This window comes from Xyrauchen texanus, chromosome 37 (genome assembly GCF_025860055.1).
Source record: "Xyrauchen texanus isolate HMW12.3.18 chromosome 37, RBS_HiC_50CHRs, whole genome shotgun sequence".
Taxonomy (NCBI): domain Eukaryota; kingdom Metazoa; phylum Chordata; class Actinopteri; order Cypriniformes; family Catostomidae; genus Xyrauchen; species Xyrauchen texanus.
This window is the reverse complement of record NC_068312.1, coordinates 22,586,264-22,608,384: the sequence shown is the minus strand read 5'-3', so window position 1 is coordinate 22,608,384 and position 22,121 is coordinate 22,586,264. Positions and strand designations below refer to the sequence as shown.

Here is a 22,121-nt window from a genome sequence, read left to right as displayed (position 1 = left end):
CTCTTGTGAATGGAGGACTGTCAGGCAGGACCCTGCATCTTGGTAGATCAGCCATGAGTTGCTTACCAGCAGTTCCGTGTAGTTTCTTACAGCTGATGCACCTGGACAATAACTTTCTAATAGCGCCGTTTGCTCCGGGGACCCAGAATCTTTGACGCAGTTGTGCCAACATATGACTTCTCCCGGCATGAGCTGTAACATCGTGAATGTGTTTTAGCACAAGCATTGTGATGTGTGAATCTTTTGACAAGATGGCTTGATGCTTGGAATCCTCTGGCATTGCTGCGCGGCTCATCCTTCCACCAACTCTGATGACTCCGTTTTGAAGTACAGGGTTCAGCTTGTAAAGCAAACTACTTTTCTTTACCCTTTGATGTTTCTTTAGCATAGTCAAGTCTTCTTTGAAGCTTTGTTTTTGACAGTATTTCACAATTTATCTCTCTGCTTCAGTCAAACCTTCACAGGTTAGGTGTGTTCCTTTGAAAACTTTCTTGAACTGATTAATTCTGTTTTCTCCGTGTGAGTTTAGTTCCTTTCTTTTTACTGTCAGTTCCTTAAGCAAATCTTTAAACTTCAGAAACCATGCCACTGCACGTTTTAGTTTTGTCCAGGATGAGTAGTAGTTCATCAACTGTTCCATAGCATTTTTGGGCTCTTGTGTCTGAATAACATGCACTTGAACTACCTTTTTAACCTCTGAGTCGTCAATGTCCAGTATGCCAGAATCTGGATTTTTTGGCCACTGGTCTTGTGCACAGAGCAGAAAACTTGGTCCTGAAAGCCAGCTCTCATTGTTCAAGAACGCTTCAACAGTCTGTCCTCTCGAGACATGATCAGCAGGATTCAGATTGGTATTAATGTATCTCCACTGTGAAGTTTGAGAGTGCTCCAGGATTGTTGTGATCCTATTGGCAACGAAAGTCTTGAATCTTGTGCCTTCGCTGTTCGAGTACTTCAGCACAGCCGTGTTGTCGGTCCAAAAGACTGATTCGTTAAGTTCCAGTTCAAGCTCTTTCTTCAGAAGCTTGTCCATCTTGAAGGCAGCTGTGGCTGCAGTCAATTCCATTCTTGGTATGATTGGAGACTTTAAAAGTGCAACATTTGCCTTTGCCATAATCAGAGTGGATTGAGCTTCACCGCTTGCAGTGCGTAGCAGTAGGTAGCTGGTTGTTCCATATGCGTTTTCACTAGCATCAGCAAAATGATTTAACTGTGCAATGAATGGTGCACCAAACTGCTTTGACTTAACACATCTGTCAACTCCAAAGGTCTCAAGCTGTTGCAATCCAGACATCCACTTTTTCCAGCTCTTAATGACATTATTACTTCTGCCGGCATAAGTCTTGCAAGATTCTTTTGGCAGGCAGTATCACTGGAGCAAGAAAACCCAACGGATCAAAAATGGATCAGACAAGGGAAAGTAGGTCTCTCCTAGTGTGTGGTCGAACTTTGAGGTTGATTTTGAACTTGAACTGATCTGTTTCGGCACACCAATGGATTCCCAATGCTCTCTCCATTGGCAAGTTATCCTCATCCAAGTCCAAATCCTGAAAACCCTGGGCCTTTTCCTCTTCAGGAATGGAGTTGAGCAACCTTCGACTGTTAATCGACCATTTCGTTAGTCGAAATCCACCTTCTGCCAACATATTCCTCAAGTCAGTGCAAAGAGTGATTGCTGTGTCTTCATCTGTAACTGACTTAAGACAATCGTCTACATAAAAAAATTTTCTTCACTGTTTTGGCAGCTTCTTGACCAAATTTATGCTCAAAATCTGTAGCACATTTTTGAAGTGCAAAAGTTGCAACACTTGGCGAAGACGTTGCGCCGAAGATGTGGACCAACATCTTGTGTTCGACAAGTGCCTGCTCGTAGTTCCCATCAGGCCACCAAAGAAACCTGAAGAGATCAGTGTCTTCATTGCTGACTCTGATCTGGTGGAACATAGCCTCCACGTCAGCCATGACCGCCACGGTCTCTTGTCTGAACCTTAAGAAGACCCCTACCAGCAAGCTTGTTAGGTCCGGTCCCTGCAGGAGCTGTTGGTTGAGCGATGTTCCTTGAAAACTTGCTCCACAATCAAAAACGACACGCAGTTTTTGCTTAACTGGATGTCTAACTCCGTGATGAGGCAAATACCATGTTCGTCCCTCATTTGGCTGACGTTCAACGATATCCAGCTTCACTGCATAGCCTTTCTTGAGAATGTCATCCATAAATGCAACGTATTCTGTGTGAAACTTGACATCTCTGGAGAATCTTTTCTGTAGGTTCAGCGCATGTTGCTCTGCGACTGATCTGTTGTTTGGCATATACAATGACTTGTTCTTCACCGGCAGGCAAACACTGTAATGACCATCCACAAGTTTTGAGGACCGAGACACCATGTCAATAAACTGGTGATCATCTTTGGACATTTCAATGTCTTCATTTTGTCCAGCATCAGGAAAGTCCTGCTTGAACTGCAGTTGCCAGAGCTCTTCTAGCTTGGCTACTGAAATACGATTGGTGGCGACTCCTGTCAATGTGTTTGTCTCCCTCATATCGCTTTCACCTCTGAGCGGCCCATTTACTGTCCATCCTAATATTGTTCTCACGGCGTATGGGCCGTCATCCACGCTGTTAACCACCTGCAGTGGCTCCATCGCCTTGGGAACATTTGCTCCTATGAGTAATCCAACCTCTGCTTGGATAGTGGGGAGTTTCACCTCCTTTAAATGAGGCCAACTGTCAACATCCTCTTGACGGGGAATATTGTCTTTGGTTACAGGGATGTTTTTCTGTGAAAACACCTCTGAAAGTTCAATAAAGTGGTTGCCATCCAAGCTACTGATTTCCAGTCCATTCACAATGCAAGTGTCAACAATAGATTAATTCCCCATTGTTTGCAACAAGATGCTTGTATTGCGTCCGTTCATACTCAGTTGGTTTATTAACGACTCCGTAGCAAAAGTAGCTGAGCTACCTGGATCCAAAAATGCGTACGTTGTCACTGCCTTGGTTCCCTTTTGTGCCTTGACACACACTGGAATGATCGAAAGAGCACAGTTTTCCTTACCGGCCCCGGTGACAGCATAAATTTCCTTCATATGTACAAGAGCACTTGAAACAGATCGCTGTCCACAACGCTCGCTTGTTGTTTCTTCTCGCAAGCCTTTAGTGTTCATGTGCAGCAGTGTGGGATGCAGTCGAGAGCATTCTTGACATTGAGCTTTCTCTTTACAGCTGCTGCTCATGTGACCATGTTTCAAGCATGCAAAACACAAACCTTTGCTTCGCAGGAAGTCCATTTTTTCTTTGTGCGGCTTGCACTTGAGTTTTCTGCAGACTGCGAGACTGTGTTGCTCTCCCTTGCAATAAACACAGGGCTTGCTGTTTGCATCCACTGAGACAGTCTGTGTTTTTGGCGTTGGTTGTTTCTCATTTTCAGTCTTGAATTTGTTTTCAGTCTGGGAGGAGACAATGGCTGCTGTGAATACTTTCTTTGGTCTGAATGTCTCTGCGTATTGTAGGTTTGGTTTCTGTTGTACTGGTTGTTTTGGCCTGGTGGTGGTTTCTTGTATGTTTCCATAGAGTGGGTGTAGTATATATCTGGCTTGCTTGTTGACAAATTCGACAAAATCCTTGAACTTCACCCTTTTCCTTGTTTTTTCTTGTAGGTCGCATGCAGATTTTCTCCAAGCTTCTTTGAGTTTGTATGGCAGCTTGTTAGCCAGTGCCTTTATGTTAGCTGTGTTGTCCAAGTCTTCCATGTAGCTTATATCAGTCATTGTGTTGCAGCAGCCTGTAAGACAGTGCAAAGACTGCAGTACAACGCCATCTTCTGGCCTAATTGTCTGCCAATCCAAAGCCTCCTTTATGTAAGCTTCTGCTATCTTGTAATCATCACCAAAAAACTCCTTCAGCATTTCTTTCACTTTAGCATAACCTGCTGAGGGTTCCATGTGAATGCAGCTTTTTACCAACTCATGTGGTTGTCCACTTGTATACTGCAACAAAAACTGTAGGCGATCACGACTGTCACCAGTGCGGCCTTCAACTCCATGTTCAATAGATCTGATAAAGATGTGCGCGCCCTCGAACACAGTCCTCTCGGTTTCGATTAACGATCCACAGCAGAGCAAGGAAAGATACGTCTTGCCGCTTTCCCCGTGAAAGTTTCCTCCTTCCGTCTTTTATCTCCTCAGGCAGTTCCAAAGTCCAATAATCCGTGCAGAGCGAGTTTTTTGACTAAAATGTAGGTTTCCACTGAATGAAGCCTTAGCTTGACGCTTTATCCACTCCCTTCGTCCACATCCACTTGAATAAATCCACAGGACAACTCGTAAAAAATATATCAGTTTACTTGGTTAATCAAAAAATAAAAATGATTATTAACAACACAAAAGTAGAGAAAGGTAAAGGTCAAAAAACTGTGTGGCTCCACTCTCTGCTTGCCTGACTGTTCACACAGATAACTTCACTAACTCTCCTCACTAACTCTCCTCACTAACTCTCGCGAGAGTATTCCCAAAAATACAAAGTAGTGTTTGTCCATCGGTCAGCAGGAAACCGATGGAGTGCGTACTCCAGGTAGGGAATGAGGTTTTGCCCCAAGTGAAGGAGTTCAAGTACCTAGGGGTCTTGTTCACGAGTGAGGGGAAAATGGAGCGGGAGGTTGGCCGGAGAATCGGGCAGCAGGGGCGGTATTGCACTCGCTCTATCGCACCGTTGTCACGAAAAGAGAGCTGAGCCGAAAGGCAAAGCTCTTGATCTACCGGTCAATTTTTGTTCCTACCCTCACCTATGGTCATGAAGGTTGGGTCATGACCGAAAGAACTAGATCGCGAGTACAAGCGGCCGAAATGGGCTTCCTCAGAAGGGTGGCGGGCTTCTCCCTTAGAGATAGGGTGAGGAGCTCAGTCATCCGTGAGGAGCTCGGAGTAGAGCCGCTGCTCCTTTGCGTTGAAAGGAGTCAGTTGAGGTGGTTTGGGCATCTGGTAAGGATGCCCCCTGGCCGCCTCCCTAGGGAGGTGTTTCAGGCACGTCCAGCTGGGAGGAGGCCTCGGGGAAGACCCAGGACTAGGTGGAGAGACTACATCTCCACACTGGCCTGGGAACGCCTCGGGGTCGCCCAGTCAGAGCTGGTTAATGTGGCTCGGGATAGGGAAGTTTGGGGCCCGCTGCTGGAGCAGCTGCCCCCGCGACCCGACTTCGGATAAGCGGTTGAAGATGGATGGATGGATGGACAAACAAAGTAATATAAATACACTCTAAATTATCCGCACACATTTTAGATAATAACACAATTAACTCCTTGCATTACTGTAAATATTAACTGCATTGAACTGTAAATATTTTCTCCACATAAAATGAATCATGCAAATTACTGTATAACGCATAAATTAAATTATTTATCAATTAACTGCATTTAGGCTCCTACACTCCACCTCTCCTTTTTCTTGTCTCTGTAGGAGGGGGTAGGAAAAAGTAACTACTCTAAAAATTGTAGACAGAGTGTGTATAGTCTCACAAAGCCAAACTTTTTTAACCATCAGCATAAAGTCCGGTCCACATTCTAGCTTATTCTGTCTAGAAATACCCCCGCTTGGATGCTATTTTTCCACTGAGAAAGCTGATCTTCAGAAATATCTGCTTGGTAGTGGCAACAGGTGATCGCACATGCTCCATCGCTCTCTCTCGCCCTCTCTCTCTCTCTGATCCGTCGTGTAAGAAAATAGTTCCATGCATATATATATATATATATATACAGATTTCCCAATTCAAACTGATTCTAATTCACAACTCTCGATTGGATTTGATTAACTAAATGAAAAACATATTATATTTAATATATTATGTTTTGTTCCATGTTTACTGTTTAATTGCATAATTGGTAATATTTATAAGTATTTTTGGTTGCAAATGTGAGTGATTTTCTCTCATTGTAGTGGAGGGCTGTGCATTGAGTAAAAGATTGATCTTGGAATTTAAAAATCGACACTGAGAGCGTTCAACTGAAGATCACAATGCAATGGAAATTCAATATTATTACCCCCGCTTAATATAATGTTTTTTTTTTTTTTATCTTAGTTTTTCTTCATGGTGACCAGATGGCCCAGACACAGAGACTACAAGAGTGCATTTTGAATGAAAGACGCAGTTTACTGTGCCACTCCAATCCCATTGACGGCTGATTCATGGAGAATGTGACTGAATCAAACTGCTCACCTGAGCTCCTAATTATAAACCAAAGTCTTTTCGGGTGATTCATTTGAAAGACCCAGTTTACCGTAATTTGTTCACGAATTGGACATCATGGGTTGCACACTGTTTATTGTTGCATGCAGCGAGCTCTTCTCAACAGAATTGGGTGTCTCGTGATGCTTTTCACCCAAAGATGTATTAAACTCACAAAATTATATCTGAGCAAAACCGCACTCAAACCGACTGTTGCCAATGGCAAATAGATGTAAAATTATTGCTGCAATCATTTATCACATTAGTCACATTTGCGACCAATTTAGTCGCAGTCTGGGGGCGCATTGGGAATTGGACATTCCAAATTTTTTATTTTTTATAAAAAATGACAATGAAAAATACTGTTTTCAACAGTTTTTCCACAAACTGATTGCAAGGAAGAAGGGTATTTAATTACAGGTGCTGGTCATATAATTAGAATATCATCAAAAAGTTGATTTATTTCAGTAATTCCATTCAAAAAGTGAAACTTGGATAATGTATACATTCATTCCACACAGACTGATATATTTCAAGTGTTCATTCCTTTTAATTTTGATGATTATAACTGACAACTAATGAAAAACCCCAAAATCAGTATCTCAGAAAATTAGAATATTGTGAAAAGGTTCAATATTGAAGACACCGGGTGCCACACTCTAATCAGCTAATTAACTCAAAACACCTGCAAAGGCCTTTAAATGGTCTCTCAGTCTAGTTCTGTAGGCTACACAATCATGGGGAAGACTGCTGACTTGACAGCTGTCCAAAAGACGACCATTGACACCTTGCACAAGGAGGGCAAGACACAAAAGGTCATTGCTAAAGAGGCCGGATGTTCACAGAGCTCTGTGTCCAAGCACATTAATAGAGAGGCGAAGGGAAGGAAAACGTACAAGCAATAGGGATAACCGCACCCTGGAGAGGATTGTGAAACAAAACCCATTCAAAAATGGGGGAGATTCACAAAGAGTGGACTGCAGCTGGGGTCAGTGCTTCAAGAACCATCACGCACAGATGTATGCAAGACATGAGTTTCAGCTGTCGCATTACTTGTGTCAAGCCACTCTTGAACAAGACACAGCGTCAGAATCGTCTCACCTGGGCTAAAGACAAAAAGGACTGGACTGCTGCTGAGTGGTCCAAAGTTATGTTCTCTGATGAAAGTAAATTTTGCATTTCCTTTGGAAATCAAGGTCCCAGAGTCTGGAGGAAGAGAGGAGAGGCACAGAATCCACGTTGCTTGAAGTCCAGTGTAAAGTTTCCACAGTCAGTGATGGTTTGGGGTGCCATGTCATCTGCTGGTGTTGGTCCACTGTGTTTTCTGAGGTCCAAGGTCAACGCAGCCGTCTACCAGGAAGTTTTAGAGCACTTCATGCTTCCTGCTGCTGACCAACTTTATGGAGATGCAGATTTCATTTTCCAACAGGACTTGGCACCTGCACACAGTGCCAAAGCTACCAGTACCTGGTTTAAGGACCATGGTATCCCTGTTCTTAATTGGCCAGCAAACTCACCTGACCTTAACCCTATAGAAAATCTATGGGGTATTGTGAAGAGGAAGATGCGATACGCCAGACCCAACAATGCAGAAGAGCTGAAGGCCACTATCAGAGCAACCTGGGCTCTCATAACACCAGAGCAGTGCCACAGACTGATCGACTCCATGCCACACGTCATTGCTGCAGTAATTCAGGCAAAAGGAGCCCCAACTAAGTATTGAGTGCTGTACATGGTCATACTTTTCATGTTCATAATTTTCAGTTGGCCAACATTTCTAAAAATCCTTTTTTTGTATTGGTCTTAAGTAATATTCTAATTTTTGGAGGTACTGAATTTGGGATTTTCATTAGTTGTCAGTTTTAATCATCACAATTAAAATAAATAAACATTTGAAATATATCAGTCTGTGTGTAATGAATGAATATAATATCCAAGTTTCACTTTTTGAATGGAATTACTGAAAAAAATCAACTTTTTGATGATATTCTAATTATATGACCAGCACCTGTATACTATAATTAATATTTAATTTACATGCACCAATACAGTAGTAAAAAAAAGCTATATTTACCAAAATATACTATCAATTTAGTTTTTTGTTAATGGGGTATGCAAAAACAACAACTTCTCTTACCGTATTTAGGAACCACATTTTTAGTGCTATTTTAATAACCTAACATTTATTTATTTATGTATGTTTGTATTTATTTATTATTGTTGACTAGTTCAGTTTATTATTATAACACTGAATCATTATTTTTATTTTGATAACTTGCTTCAGATAAATAAATAAACTGTGCTTCACATTCACCTGAAGCTTATACAATATTTTGACAGCTGAAAATGCACTGCAGTGTCAGTGTATATTGTTCATCATGTTCCTCATTACAAAATCTGTTGAAACGCTTACAGTACTTCTATTTCTGTGATACGGTGTCATGTTTTTAGATTTTAAGCTGCTTCAAATGTTTGGAATTGAGTGCACCTGCAGCACTTCGTCTTTAAAATGTACGTGAACCGCTCCGAGACGGCTGAAAACAGTGTATCCGCGTGTGAGCACAGAACAACGCTTCAACCCTTGAGCATTTTGCACAGCATTCCGACCGGGGCCATCCTGATGTCTGGGGCCCTACGCAATTGGTGGTTGTGGTTATTGTGAGTGGACTCACATGTAAAAATATGTGCACCTCCCAGAATTTACATGAAGCCTGTAAACCCATCAGTGCTTATTTTTTAAGAAAGCTCTTGCCCTTTTTGTAAGCAAGATTTGCACCAGACGGTCTGTGAATAATCAATGGTGGTGCTGTTTGAGGCTGAGAACAGAGTGTATGTAGTTTTATTGTTTTACCTCCCAGTTTAGGAAAATGCCCCACCCTCCATCTCTCAGGCGAAGCCTCATAGATCACTCTGAGTTTCAATCTGACGTGCACGCACTCATTTTCATTCACTAGTCAGTGGTGTGTTTTATGGGCGCTTGAGCCTGCTCATGTCTATCCAGTCTTCTTTACATGCTTTTTTGGTGTGTGCAATTTTCTTACCTTTATCTAAGGATGTATCCTGGATAACAATGTCACCTTTTTGACTAAGCTCAGTCAAAGCATTCTGCCTTTGCACTGGTGCATCTGAACGAGAAAAACACATACATGTCATTATATTAGTGAATACTAGTAACACAAACAAATGTCTATATCTCAAATCATGACCTCTGGTATCAGCAGCAGTGAATTGTAACTCTGATCCGGCTGAAATATCACACCACTTTCTGCAGAATGAGCTGGAAGCATTTAACACACAGCATGTAGGCTCAGCCACTGAAAGTTAGTAATAACACCTTCAGGATAGATATCAATGCTTAGAAAATCTCCTTTTCAATCTACATTAGTTAAACATGAAAATGCCACCAGATAACGATAACACTAGAAAGCACTAAGAAATTTTACAATGTAAAAAAGATTTGAATAATATCCGCAAATCTATTATATTAAACAATTTTTTTTTTTTTAATAAACCAAGAAAACACTGACAAAACTAACAGTCATGGGTGAAAACTAATGGGGGGAAAAATCTCAATTAAAAGGACAAGCTTAAAATAAACATAAAAAAAATGAAAGCTATAATAACACTGTCTTCAGTTTTGTTCTCTATTCACATGTCACTCATAATTTTATTTTTAGCAGTGACTGACTGCCAAGTGTCAAAGCTCAACATCCTTCTGATGGATAAGATGCTACAGCTGTCAGTGACTCAAAACAATCACAAATACACACATGTACACAAACACACAGATGCACCTGAAGAATATTGATTTCATGATCATGTGTTACATAAAATCACTAAAGTGCTAAGTGCCAAGACATTGTTTCCTTTTCTCTTGTTCCTTCTGCCTTCGCTGTAACAGTAGAAACGATTGTTGAGCAATATAAACATTGTTCATCTATATTATATCTAGCATCTACAAAGTAATTACCCAAAACACAAATGGAGAAAGAGGGGATGTGTCTGAGAGGATGTGTCTCGAGTGAGATGCGCTCATTTAAACTGAAACAGCACTCTCCCACTCTCACTCTCACTCTCACTCTCACTCTCACTTTTAGTTTAAAAGATAAATGGATGCAGTCCCCTCAAACAAAACTTAGAGCGATATATGTTTTGTACATTAAAAAACAAAAACTTTTCTTTACGTTGATTAAGTAGCATTTAACCATGATTTAATCTATTAAAAAATTTTTAATTATGAAACCTCTCCACTTTATACAGAGCACCCCCACTCAGAAGCACCCTCAGTGATTTTGATCTGGAACCGGGCCTGAATGGATGTATGAAAAGTGTGGTTTCCCATGCAGACAGACAAAAGCAAGATAAAAGAGATTGAGGGGAAGGGACATGTTAAACCAAGAAATAGAAAATGCAGCAGTGGTCTTTGTCCACTCAGGGAGTCTGTCAAACAAAACAAAACATTTTAATTAGAGAATACGACTTCCTTTGAAGATTTTTCTAGCATAAATGTTGCAGAAAAGGCATCATATTAAGCACATTAATTCAGACTACTGATAACTCAAGAGCATCCCGTTGCCACGGGAACCAATTAGTTTGACTGTAGTGAGGTTTTTCCATTAACAGTTTGCCCACCATGACACACATAATGGTTTAGCGCTCACCAGAACATCATTGTGGCTTTAAATATAGGCAGCTGTGCCCAAACTTGCCTATTTTAGTGAGAGGGGAATGAAACTGCCCTAAATTTAGATGTAGGCTCTAGTAACAGAGGGTTTAAAATCTGAAATTTACTTGAATTCTTCAGTAAAAAAATAAATAAATAAAAGAAATTGTATTTCTGCAACACAGATGAACATTGAAAGTTGAGAGGCACTTGAATGAAATAACTTTAGCCTAGGACATATGAATGGGGGTTAGAAAAAATGCATTAACTGCAATAAGTGAGGGGAAACAAATTAAATTCTAACTGGCCATATTTGTGGTGGTTAAATCAAAGAAACAAAAGTTTTTAAATCAAAGTTTTAACGCAAAATAATAAAAGCTTGGCAATGCCATAAGCAACCAATTAATCCCACTGACGGAGATGTTCAAGGAAAACAAACAAGGTATTAACAGTTATAGAGAGATCTGTTAAAAGCTGTCAGCTGAAGCAGTGCTGATGGCCTTGTACATTCCCTGAATGACAAACGATTAATGTTGCTCTCACAGACCGTGTCTTCAGACCTTGAACATGCTGTTGAAATATTCAGCTATGCTTTGAATTTTAATGCTTTGCTGATTTTGAAGTGCAGAAAGACCACCATGAAAATTGTGAGTCATTTTAATGAAGCCTTTATCTTAATCTTATTTTTTACTCTACTCCCAGCTTTTAATGCCACAACTATGTCAGCCCACATATTCTCCTTGATCAGAAAGTATCTGTTTGAATCCTAAACAAAATAATGGCCAGATACAGCAATGATAATGTCCTTCTGATTACCAGCCTGAATATTGGAAAATAGTCTTTAAACTGGCTTTAATTAAAGCCCAATTAAAGCCCTTTCCAAAAATGTCCTCTTTGCCTATAGACAAACCTTTTACACCTAACTGGTAAGGAGGGCTTTTTTCAGAGAGGCTTATCTCTGGGTGCTGTAAATAGCTAAATACACACACGCTCCCTCTCTCCTTGGCTGGTAACCCCATCCAGTCATTTTGATGCCAAACGGTAAACAGATATAAGCTCTCTCTCGACATCTGTGTTTAACATTATGGTGACTACTGGCAAGCACACACAAACTTAAATCCTAAAAAAACTTAACTTATAATGCAAAAATGCTTAGGGTCCATCCATTTGATGGTATTCTTGAGAAATCTAGACAAATTTCGCAAAGAAAATCCATATTCAATACACAGACTCACAAAACCAAACTAAGCCTAACTTCCTATGCTACATATATTAATATATAACAAACATTCTGAACTGTATACTCTGACAATAATGCAACTGATAAATGTTGAATATCCAATCACAGACTGTTGTTTGATTCTAGAGCCACAATGTTTAAATATGGCAGAAAATGTGGCATGTTCAAATTTGGCTGATCAGATCATATGACGAAAAGGAAAGCTTGCATACTCAACTGGTCAGAAACTGTGACAGCATGCATGGCAACAAATGTATTATCTTTGACAGAAATTAGCTACTCACTTTTTCAGTTTTATCATCCAACAGTATTGAAAAGCGAGTGAGAGTCAGTGGGAAATCTATCCTGTCAGCTCCTCTAGATCTTCCACACTAACAGTGCAGGTGGAATATGACACTCCCTGAAGTGTGTGTGTGTGTGTGTGTGTGTGTGTATGTGTGTGTGTGTGTGTGCCACATGAGTGAAGTGAGTTCATTGAGAAGTTTTTAGCTATGCAGTGCAAAGGTTGTACAGACTGCCCATTCACAATCATTTATTATGATCTGAATACAGCCACTCACACATTAACACATGCTCACTCATCCAGACTGAGATCAGACAGATGTGGTCGACCGATATATCGGCGATTGGTTTTTAGATTTTTTTAATTATCGGAATCGGCCGATACATTTTCCCATTTGACTGATTTGTTTCTAAAGGCTGTGCTGAGAATCACCCACTTGCACATGAATAAGCCGTGTGAGATGTATAAACAACCAATCACAGTTAATTTTGTTGCTACATGCATTGTGTTACTACAATAACAGACACAGAGGGTTTCACGCAAAATAGTATCCAAGATTGTACATTTTATTTTCAGATTTCGATTTTGATCCTTTTAATCACATTGCAGCTTGTATAAAAATGTCACATTATATCAATTTATATGGTCATGAATTTGCATTTTTAATAAAGATACAAGCTGTTGTCACTGTTTGAAATGTCATAAAATTTAAAGGTTGGAACCTTAATAAATTAATAATTATATTAACAAAATAATAATTTAAGTTCTACTATATCAAAACTACCATGTAAAAAACATAGATTAGTAATTGTTACATTCTTTCATATTCACAGTGTTTCATGACGTTAAAATAATTCATAATGTATGCTTGTGCCTTTAAACATTTATTACACTTAATATTTGACAACATTTTGTTTAATGTTGTTATATGCAATAGTGCGATTTACACTGAGTTTAAATTGACATGTATAACAAGCGCTAAATTGGTACTGTCTTATTAAGAGATAAACTCCACAAGCAAGACTATGGTTGAGTGAGAGCAGAGCACATTAAAGAGAGAGAAATGCATGGCCGTTTTTCCCCTCATCTGTGCAATGTATGATTAGAAATAACGTTCAGTTTGATTTTTGATCACCATCTGACTGTATATAACAGAATGAATATTAAAAGAGACATGAAATGAAAATGGGGTACTGGGCCTCATCTTTGTTTACAAAATACACTGAACGAAGCAAAAGGAAACTTTTACTTGAATACTGTGCATTGACTAATTTGTAGAAATATATATTGTATATATATTGTACACATTGAGTTGACGTCACCAAATGCAATGTCAGTGACATTCCAAGTCTCATGAAAGTGATGGAAACAGCGCAAGCATGATCACGACAGATCCGGCCTCACTGCAGTCAAATAAGGTCAATTTCCTTCACGAGACACAACACGTTGTAAAAGACGAGATCCAGCTTTCTAATCGTCGCCTTCTTATTCAGTAAAAGGACTGCGGTGCTCAAGTTCTTCTTCGCCACTACACAACTAGCTCTGGGGAATAAAACATGAATTTTTACTCGCCAGTGGCTAATAAAATTAATATTTTAGTCGCATAATGCAAAATTTGGTCACGTATGGGAGTGATTAACTCACTATTTAGAAGGCTATAGGTTGAAATTTCTTCTGCTAAGCTTGGTCTGTGCTAACCAAAATAAACCACTGCCCCCAGTGACTGCAGCGGAAAGTGTTTTTGACTGTGTGGGCATGTGTGGGTGTAGTTCCACATATAGTGTCCACTAAGGGGCACCAAAAGCAAGTTTTTACTTGTAAATTATGTAATACAGTGAAGAAGAATGCATATTTTATTAACTCTACCCTCAAACACAAACCCCAACCCTAAACAGATCTGTCAGTGGAGTAAAAAATATAATCTTAGTGAAGTGAATGCGAAGCTCCAAATCGCACTCATCATTGATTATACAAGCAAGATTACTTCCTGGTTTCTGGTGGCTGCTGATGCAATACTCTATCCATCGCACTACAGGAATAGGTAAACACATGGCTGTGGAGTAACGGAATACATGTAACGGGATTACGTATTTAAAATGCAAAATATAAGTAACTGTATTCCACTACAGTTAAAATTTAAATAATTGGTAATTAGAATAGTTACATTCAAAAATAATTTGATTTATCTTGTTTTAGAAACAACATTGCACAAGATATTTAGGTTTTTCAGAGAATGTATTTTTAACATGTGTGTTTTGTCTTAATGTACTGGCAGAATTTTATAGTCAAAAGTGAAAAAAAAATAAAATAAAAATAAATAAATAAATAAATAAATTTAAAAAAAAAAATCGACCAGTGCCGAAGAAGTGATCCAAATTATTCAGAATACGTTACTGACCTTGGGTAATTTAACGAAATATGTTACAAATGACATTTTACAGCATGTATTCTGTAACCTGTAGTGGAATACATTTCAAAAGTAACCCTCCCAACCCTGGTTTCAGGGTACTGAAACATTCAGTAGCAATATGTTGGCTTCCGGTGTGACTGCACTTCTAGCATTGGATAATGAGTAGTGGTTGCCTTTATAACAGAATATTTGAAGACAGAAAATGTGCACTACACATTGACAAGGTCGTAAGTAGATTTTGGAATTTACACTAAGTGGAATGGCTACTTAAGTTAATCTATCATTTGAAAGAATCAGCATTATTTAAAAGGATTCAGCACATGTCAGTATTAATATTAGGGAAGTAAAAAAGTTAGTCAGCATCATCAGAAAGATATGGGCCAGGTAAAACAGGCAGGCAGCACAATCGGGACGTAAAGCAAATCATGAAGAATCAAACAAAGTGAGAGAATAATACAGGATAAACATTTAAGAGGTAGCATGGATTAGTTGAGAGCACATCATGCTCATATGATGTCTGATAATATTAGATTTAAACTAATGAAGGAATAGTCTCTAACTTGATGATAGTGATTTAGCCTGGCGTTTAATGCTGCTTTAGAGCCATTTAAAGACTTGCATCTTAAATTATGGTGATCCCCTTTGATCAGAGTGTGGAAATGGGCTTTATAAGTGAACAGAGCTGTGTGTGGCTACACTTGACTGCTTCAGTCCAGCTGCTTGATCTGGATATATGTCAAATATTTAATCTTCTACCTCGCATTTAAATGAGGCAGTTTACACTTCTCAGGGATCAGGACAGCTTACAGCACTATCTTGGTGTGCTACAGCTAATACACCCATAACACCTGTCTTTTTAATACACTCCTGCTGTGAAATAAACAACTAGATACATTGCACATGTTAATAATAGATAAACACCAGCGCATTAACAAACACACTTATGAACATATAACTAAGTTTATACAAGGCAACATAATCGAAATCTAAAAAGCTAACGACCCACTTAATAGCTCATTAATGTCACTGGGATAAACTAAAAGCATTGATCAACTGTATGTGTGAGTGTATGTGGAGAGAGGGAGAAAAGCTTTTAGCTGCATTATCAGTCCTCTCCTTTATGATGTCATAATGAGAGAAGATTGCCTAGCAATGCAGACTGCTTCCTAGAGACAGACCGATGGGGAATTCAAACTTGAACAGCCCCAATGACATAATCTAAGCTTAACACAAACTCACCTGTATAGAGCAAATTGCCTGTTTGTATCCTGATTCAAATCACTGGAATGAAAACAATAATTACTAGAGCAGTAGCTTATTTGGTAATGCTCATGTTCATTGTTCTCAAATCTGTATGCATAAATATACAGTAATTCTCATAAACAGAAATAACTGATCTCTTGTACGTGCATGGCAAACAACAGCTTTATAATTACCTAGCCAAGCCACAGAGACAATTTAGAAACATCAACATCACTTTGCCTACAAGCAAATGTCAGTTAAGGTAGATGTATAGGCAATTACACATAGTGGGAAAAACCTCACTATAAACATAAATCATCTTTTTAAACATTTAATCCGCTTTCATCTAAATACTGTAAAGTACTTCCACATAATTCGGTCTCATTTAGACATTTTCTTGTCACCTGGCAAGCCCTAATTAATACAAAGACATGCCGTTAGTGGGCAATGATACTATGAGCAGACAAAACTGCATGCTTGGCGTTTATTTGTATGCATTTAGTGTCTCATTCATTATCAGCATGACTTGGTAACGCCATCTGCACTGCTGCTCTCTCTTCTAAGAGATAAATTAGCATTGTTCTCATTTACACTGACAGAGAGTGTTTACGTGTCTGTGAGTTTTCCATCTTGATTAGTTATTACATTGTGTTTCCACACTTGCTGCATTTTGACATGTTGCTAAATTACACAAGCGTTAACAAAGCCCCTGATTAGCTGATAGAACAGATTGGTCAGTCTGAAAAATTACAATAAAAAGACATTATGAAAGGGGAGATTGCATTCAGTGACATGGCAACTCAAGCCCAAGGCAACGCAATGAGAGGTGAAGTGGATGTGGGACGTTAAACACAAGATCACAATCTGCTAAGCTCTCAGTGAGTGCTAAATGAAATGAGAGAGCACTGCGGGTAGGAGCATCACAGTGACTGTCAGGATTCATCTGAGCTCTGTAGTCATGAGTCGAATTTCTACTGTGAAATGATGGAGAATAGAAAGATTAGTGACTTCTGTTCACACATTTTGTTGAATAATTGCTTTATGTGTGGTTAAGTGTGTGTGCGTGTCTAAGTTAAACATGAATTGTTTAATATTTTCGATGTAAGCATACCTTCCCCTATCCAAGTACAATTTGCAAAAATTACAAAGCCATTTGTGTGTGTGTGTATCTTCAACTACACACACACACACATATGAACAACCAGTCACAAACTGCACTGCCTGAATCACTAAAAAGTGATTCACTACACTGGTCATGCTGTAGATTCTAAAGAACCAGCTCAGAGTAATTTACATTTAAATTTAGCTGTATTATTTTGCCAGACGCATATTTCCAAAGCGACATACAAAAAGAGGAAGAATACAACATAAAAGATTAATCTTAGGGAGACAGTAGGATGACTAGATTTCTCAAAGATTCAGCATTGTCGCTGAATAGCGTGGAAGGAAATTCTGCTAGATTATTTTAGTACAGTGTTCCATCCGCATCAACGTGTGGTGAAATAAAGATTCATTTTCACTTGAGGGCACATTCAATGCTTCAGCAGTTATCTGAAATTGAGCAATTATTGAAAGCACATTCCTTATTAATCACCATTGAGCCCTTAAAGTCAGCATGAAATGAAAATTCCCCCATCTATTTTCTTAATGCATGATATTGATCTTATTGTGAATGATTCATCCGTGCATGCATATGTTTTATTTTTATTTATTTTTGACCTTGTAATCCTTAATCAAAATGTAATATCTTGATCTTCCGGTGACACGACTTTTCTCTGGTGACATATGCAGGACTTCTCCTATCAGTCGTCTAAAACCCTGCCCCTTTTTTAGAAATACCACAACCTTGCGTAGAGTTGAACGAAGCGTCAGTCACATGTTGGTGAAGATGGCAAGGTGTATTTTCTTCTGTTTTCCTTCAAAACTATCGTTCCTTAACCCAAACTTCCTTATTTACAGGTCAGCTGGCATTAGTTTACATGTTGAATGAGGGGGAATAACGGCGAATTTGTGAATGTGTTCGAGACATTTCAAGCCTGAATTGCTGAGGTGATCACTAATGAATACAATGCTTCAGATGCCTCTGGAGTTTGTTTATATTTTTTAATGCAGTTATCTTGAGATGCACAGCATGAGTAATTGTTTTTCCCCTTTAAAATGTTAAAATATGGTTATCTTTTCCTCACTAGTCAGCAGCATGAATCGAGCAGCACGGTGGTAGGGGTGTGTGTCCACTGAAAACCCGCATTCAGATCTGCCTCCATTCCGCTGCAATGCCCATATTTTCACAATCCAATCAACAACCAATGGATTGGTGTACAGTAGGTTGCTCTGGATAAAAAGCTTTAAATGTTATGGCCAAAATTGGCCAAGGTTGTCCACTCCACCACGAGAGTGCAGGTGGATTATTCTTAAGGGAGGGGCAGTGCATCTGAAACATTGATTCCCTCTGAAAACCCAAGAGACTCAAAACTAAGCCTGATAAACTGCATCCCAGGCTACACCAAACAGCTTTGAGACAATCAGAACACTGACCAAACAATCAATGCCTACAGCAGGAGAACAGGGAATATTCTTCTAGTGCAGTACACTTAGTCTGAGAGTACTAATGGAAAATTACATGAAAGGTCGTTTCCTGAAACATGACCTCTTTTGGGTTGCATTACTCTGTTCTCAGTAACAATTTTTATTGTGGATTTCTGTTTAAACAAGGAAAAGATCTAAAACATGTGCTGATGAATTTATGAAATAAACACTCAAACAGCATTCTGTTGTGAAACAGGCACACTTCAATACAAAAACAAACTTGGAAAAACTGTATTGAAACAGTTCTGAAATATGAAAGAATGAAAGGAGGAAATGAGAGACAGAGAGAGTTTGTCAGAGAAGAGGAACCAAAACACTGACCCACACCAGGTCCATTCATACTCCCTTTCTCTCAATGAAAGACAGAGATAGTTTCTGTCGCCTTCAATAAACATAATATATCCAATTGTATTTTTGCTCTACCATTCTCATCTAAACTGTATATGCTTTGGCAATACAAATGTACAAATATTTGTCATGATAATAAAGCACATTAAAACTGAGAGAGAGAGAGAGAGAGAGAGAGAGAGAGAGAGAGAGAGAGAACCAGAACTAAAGAATGTACATCCATAAATGTATTATTAAAATTGTTATTTAACCCCCCACTCACTCTACAAACCTTTCACTACACATGAATGTACATAATTTTTAATTCAGTTTATATAGTTCATCAGTTAAAGTTAACTTGAAACATCATTTATCATAGTCATTTTTATTATCTGTTTTTCTTTGATGACTTTCAATGTTTTTCCTTTTATATTTGCTTGATCAAATCCAAATTCAATTGTTCTAAACTATTTTATATGTTGTTTTAAAAAGCTTTGGCAATACAAAATGTACTTTTGTCATGCCAATAAAGCAAATTGAACTGAATTGAATTGAATTGAGAGAGAGAGAGAGAGAGAGAGAGAGAGAGAAAGAGAGAGAAAGAGAGAGAGAGAGAGAGAGAGAGAGAGAGAGAGAGAGAGAGATTGTGTTATGTCCATTTACTCGAAGGTCACACAGGTAAATGCTGTGAGCGGTCACAGGTGCGATTCTTTACCGTGGTTGTTCTGTTGTTGCTGCTGATGTTCCTGCGGTTCGCCCGGTTCTTCCAACTCGCAAAGTTCCGCCAGTCTGCGGCCGGTGGCTGTCAGTTCCGCGCGCAGGTTCGCAACCTCCTGACTCGCGCACTGGATCGCGCCATCGATCCGCTGAGCGAGCTGATTATTCTCGTCCATCATTCTCCGGATCTTCGCCTGCGGAGAGAACCCACGGAACCCACGGATCGTGTCATTGTGTCAGCTGCATCATAAGGACACTAAAACCACATTCTGTCTATTTTCCTTTCTTTTATAAGCGCGGAAACCCACCAGACGAGTATGACTGTTTAGAGTCCCATATTGACTAATGTCTGAATGTGTTTGTCTTGTCAGAGAGAAAAATAAACCGTGAGAGAGACTTTGGAGAACACGGCGTGCTTCACTGGTCCTTTCGGCCGGGCGTTCTTGTGGAGGGAATTCAGAGCATGCGGACTCTGAGCGGCTCTTTAAACGGACTATACCATCTGACAAAAATCACAGGAGGAAACCTATCAACGGATCGTTCCATTTGCATTAAACCACCTGCCTAAAAATGTGTAGGTCCCCCTCTTGCTGCCATAATAGCATGCAGAAATTATATATTTTTTTTCAACACAATTGTGTGGTTATCTGAGTTACTTTGACTGACTTTGTCAGTTTGATCCAGTCTGGTAATTCTCTCTTGACCTCTCTCATCAACAAGGTGTTTCCATCCACAGGACTGCCACTCACTGGATGTTTTTTTGTTTGTTTGTTTGTTTTTGGCACCATTCCGAGTAAATTCTAGAGACTGTTGTGTGTTAAAATCCCAGGAGATCAGCAGTTACAGAATTACTGAAACCAGCTGCGTCTGTCACCAACAATCATTCCATGCTCCAAATCACTGAGATCACATTTTCTCCCCATTCTGATGGTTGATGTGAACATTAACTGAAGCTCCTGACCTGTATCTGCCTGATTTTATGCACTGCACTGCTCACACATGATTGGCTGATTAGATAATAGCATGGATGATTGTTGGTGCTAGACGGACTGGTTTGAGTGATGATCTGGGTGTGCTTCAGCAAGGCTGGAATTGGGCAGATTCGTCTTTGTGAAGGACGCATGAATCAAGCCACGTACAAGGTTATCCTGAAAGAAAGCTTGCTTCTTTCTGCTCTGACAAAGTTCTCCATCTCCAAAGGATTTTCCCCCAAAACCAAGGATTGGTTTTTCTAGCAGGATAATGCTCAATGCCACCCAGCAAGGTCAATCAAGGTGTGGATGGAGGACCAAGACCCTGTCATGGCCAGCCCAATCTCCAGACCTGAACCCCATTGAAAACCTCTTGAATGTTATCAAGGGGAAGATGGATGGCCACAAGCCATCAAACCAAGCCAAGCTGCTTGAATTTTTGCACCAGGAGTGGCATAAAGTCACCAAATGCAATGTTAAAGACTGGTATTCATTTAAAAAAATTATATAAACTTGTATTTTTTTTGCATCATTCGTGGTCTTAAAACACTGCATCTGTTTTGTTACATTGACCAGTTGTCATTTTCTGCAAATAAATGCTCTAAATAACAATATTTAGAGTATTGTAAAGTAAATGTTGTTAGCACTTTATAGAATAAAACAAAAATTTACATTTTACTGAAACATACCTATAAATAGTAAATCCAAGAAACCGATAATTTTGCAGTGGTCTCTCAACCTTTTCCAGAGCTCTCTCTCTGTCACACTCTCTCTCTCTCTCTCTGCATGCGCATGAGTGGCGAGTGAGTGGAGCGTGGCTGTGAGAGCGTTTGCTGAGTTTTCCTCAGATTCTTCTATCTTTATTTTCTTTTCTTTATTTTCTCTTAATTTGCTGTGGATTAGTGATATTAGTTAGTAGTTCATGTGTGTGTGCGTGTGTGTGTGTGAGTGAGTGTGAGAGGCGACATGGCGTCTACACCTTTGGGGGGAGCGTCACTTCTCTCCTTCTGGAATGGGATCAGGTGTGTTCCGGAGGTGTGCGCGTCTATCTAGGATCTTCTCCTCGCTGTAGGAGAGCAGGTGGGCCATGTTAACATCAGCTTGGCCTCCAGAATGAACAAAGCAGAGGTGATCTTTCTAAAAACCAGAGTGGTATATGGGTGAAGGAGACGTATGTGGCAGTTACACCTTTATCTACCCCGGTCTCTAAAATCACCATCTCAAATGTCCCCCAATTCATCACTAATGAAGCCATCATAAAAGAGCTGACCACATTCAGGAAAATCACTGGAGCGGTGAAAATGATCCCGCTAGGCTGCAAAATGCCACTCTTAAACATGTACTGTCTTTCAGGAGACAGGTGTACATGTTCCTGAACTCTCCCAATAAAACTCTTGAGATGTCTTTTCAGGTCACTAGTAGGGAGAACTCCTACATGGTGTACACCAGCACTGAAAGTTTGTGC

The 22,121-nt window shown here is 39.6% G+C and overlaps 1 protein-coding gene across 7 annotated transcripts in view; it reads right to left on the bottom strand.

Moving 5' to 3' along the window:
• LOC127631106 (kazrin-A-like) overlaps window positions 1-20,183 on the bottom strand; it is a 52,287-nt gene extending 32,104 nt beyond the window's left edge. For 3 of the 7 annotated variants that reach the window (XR_007968914.1, XR_007968915.1, XM_052109089.1), the window contains exons 1-2: window positions 19,684-20,182; window positions 9,259-9,342 (exon numbers count right to left, since the gene is read on the bottom strand). Coding sequence is in view for 4 of the 7 variants with exons in the window: in XM_052109089.1 (XP_051965049.1) it covers window positions 9,259-9,342; window positions 19,684-19,864 (265 nt within the window). In the remaining 3 variants the exon portion in view is untranslated. Of the gene's footprint in view, window positions 1-9,258; window positions 9,343-12,404; window positions 12,489-19,683 lie in introns of those variants that run through there. The other 4 variants (XM_052109091.1, XM_052109092.1, XM_052109088.1 and 1 more) reach the window with 3 other exon arrangements.
• Window positions 20,184-22,121: the final 1,938 nt, after the last annotated feature.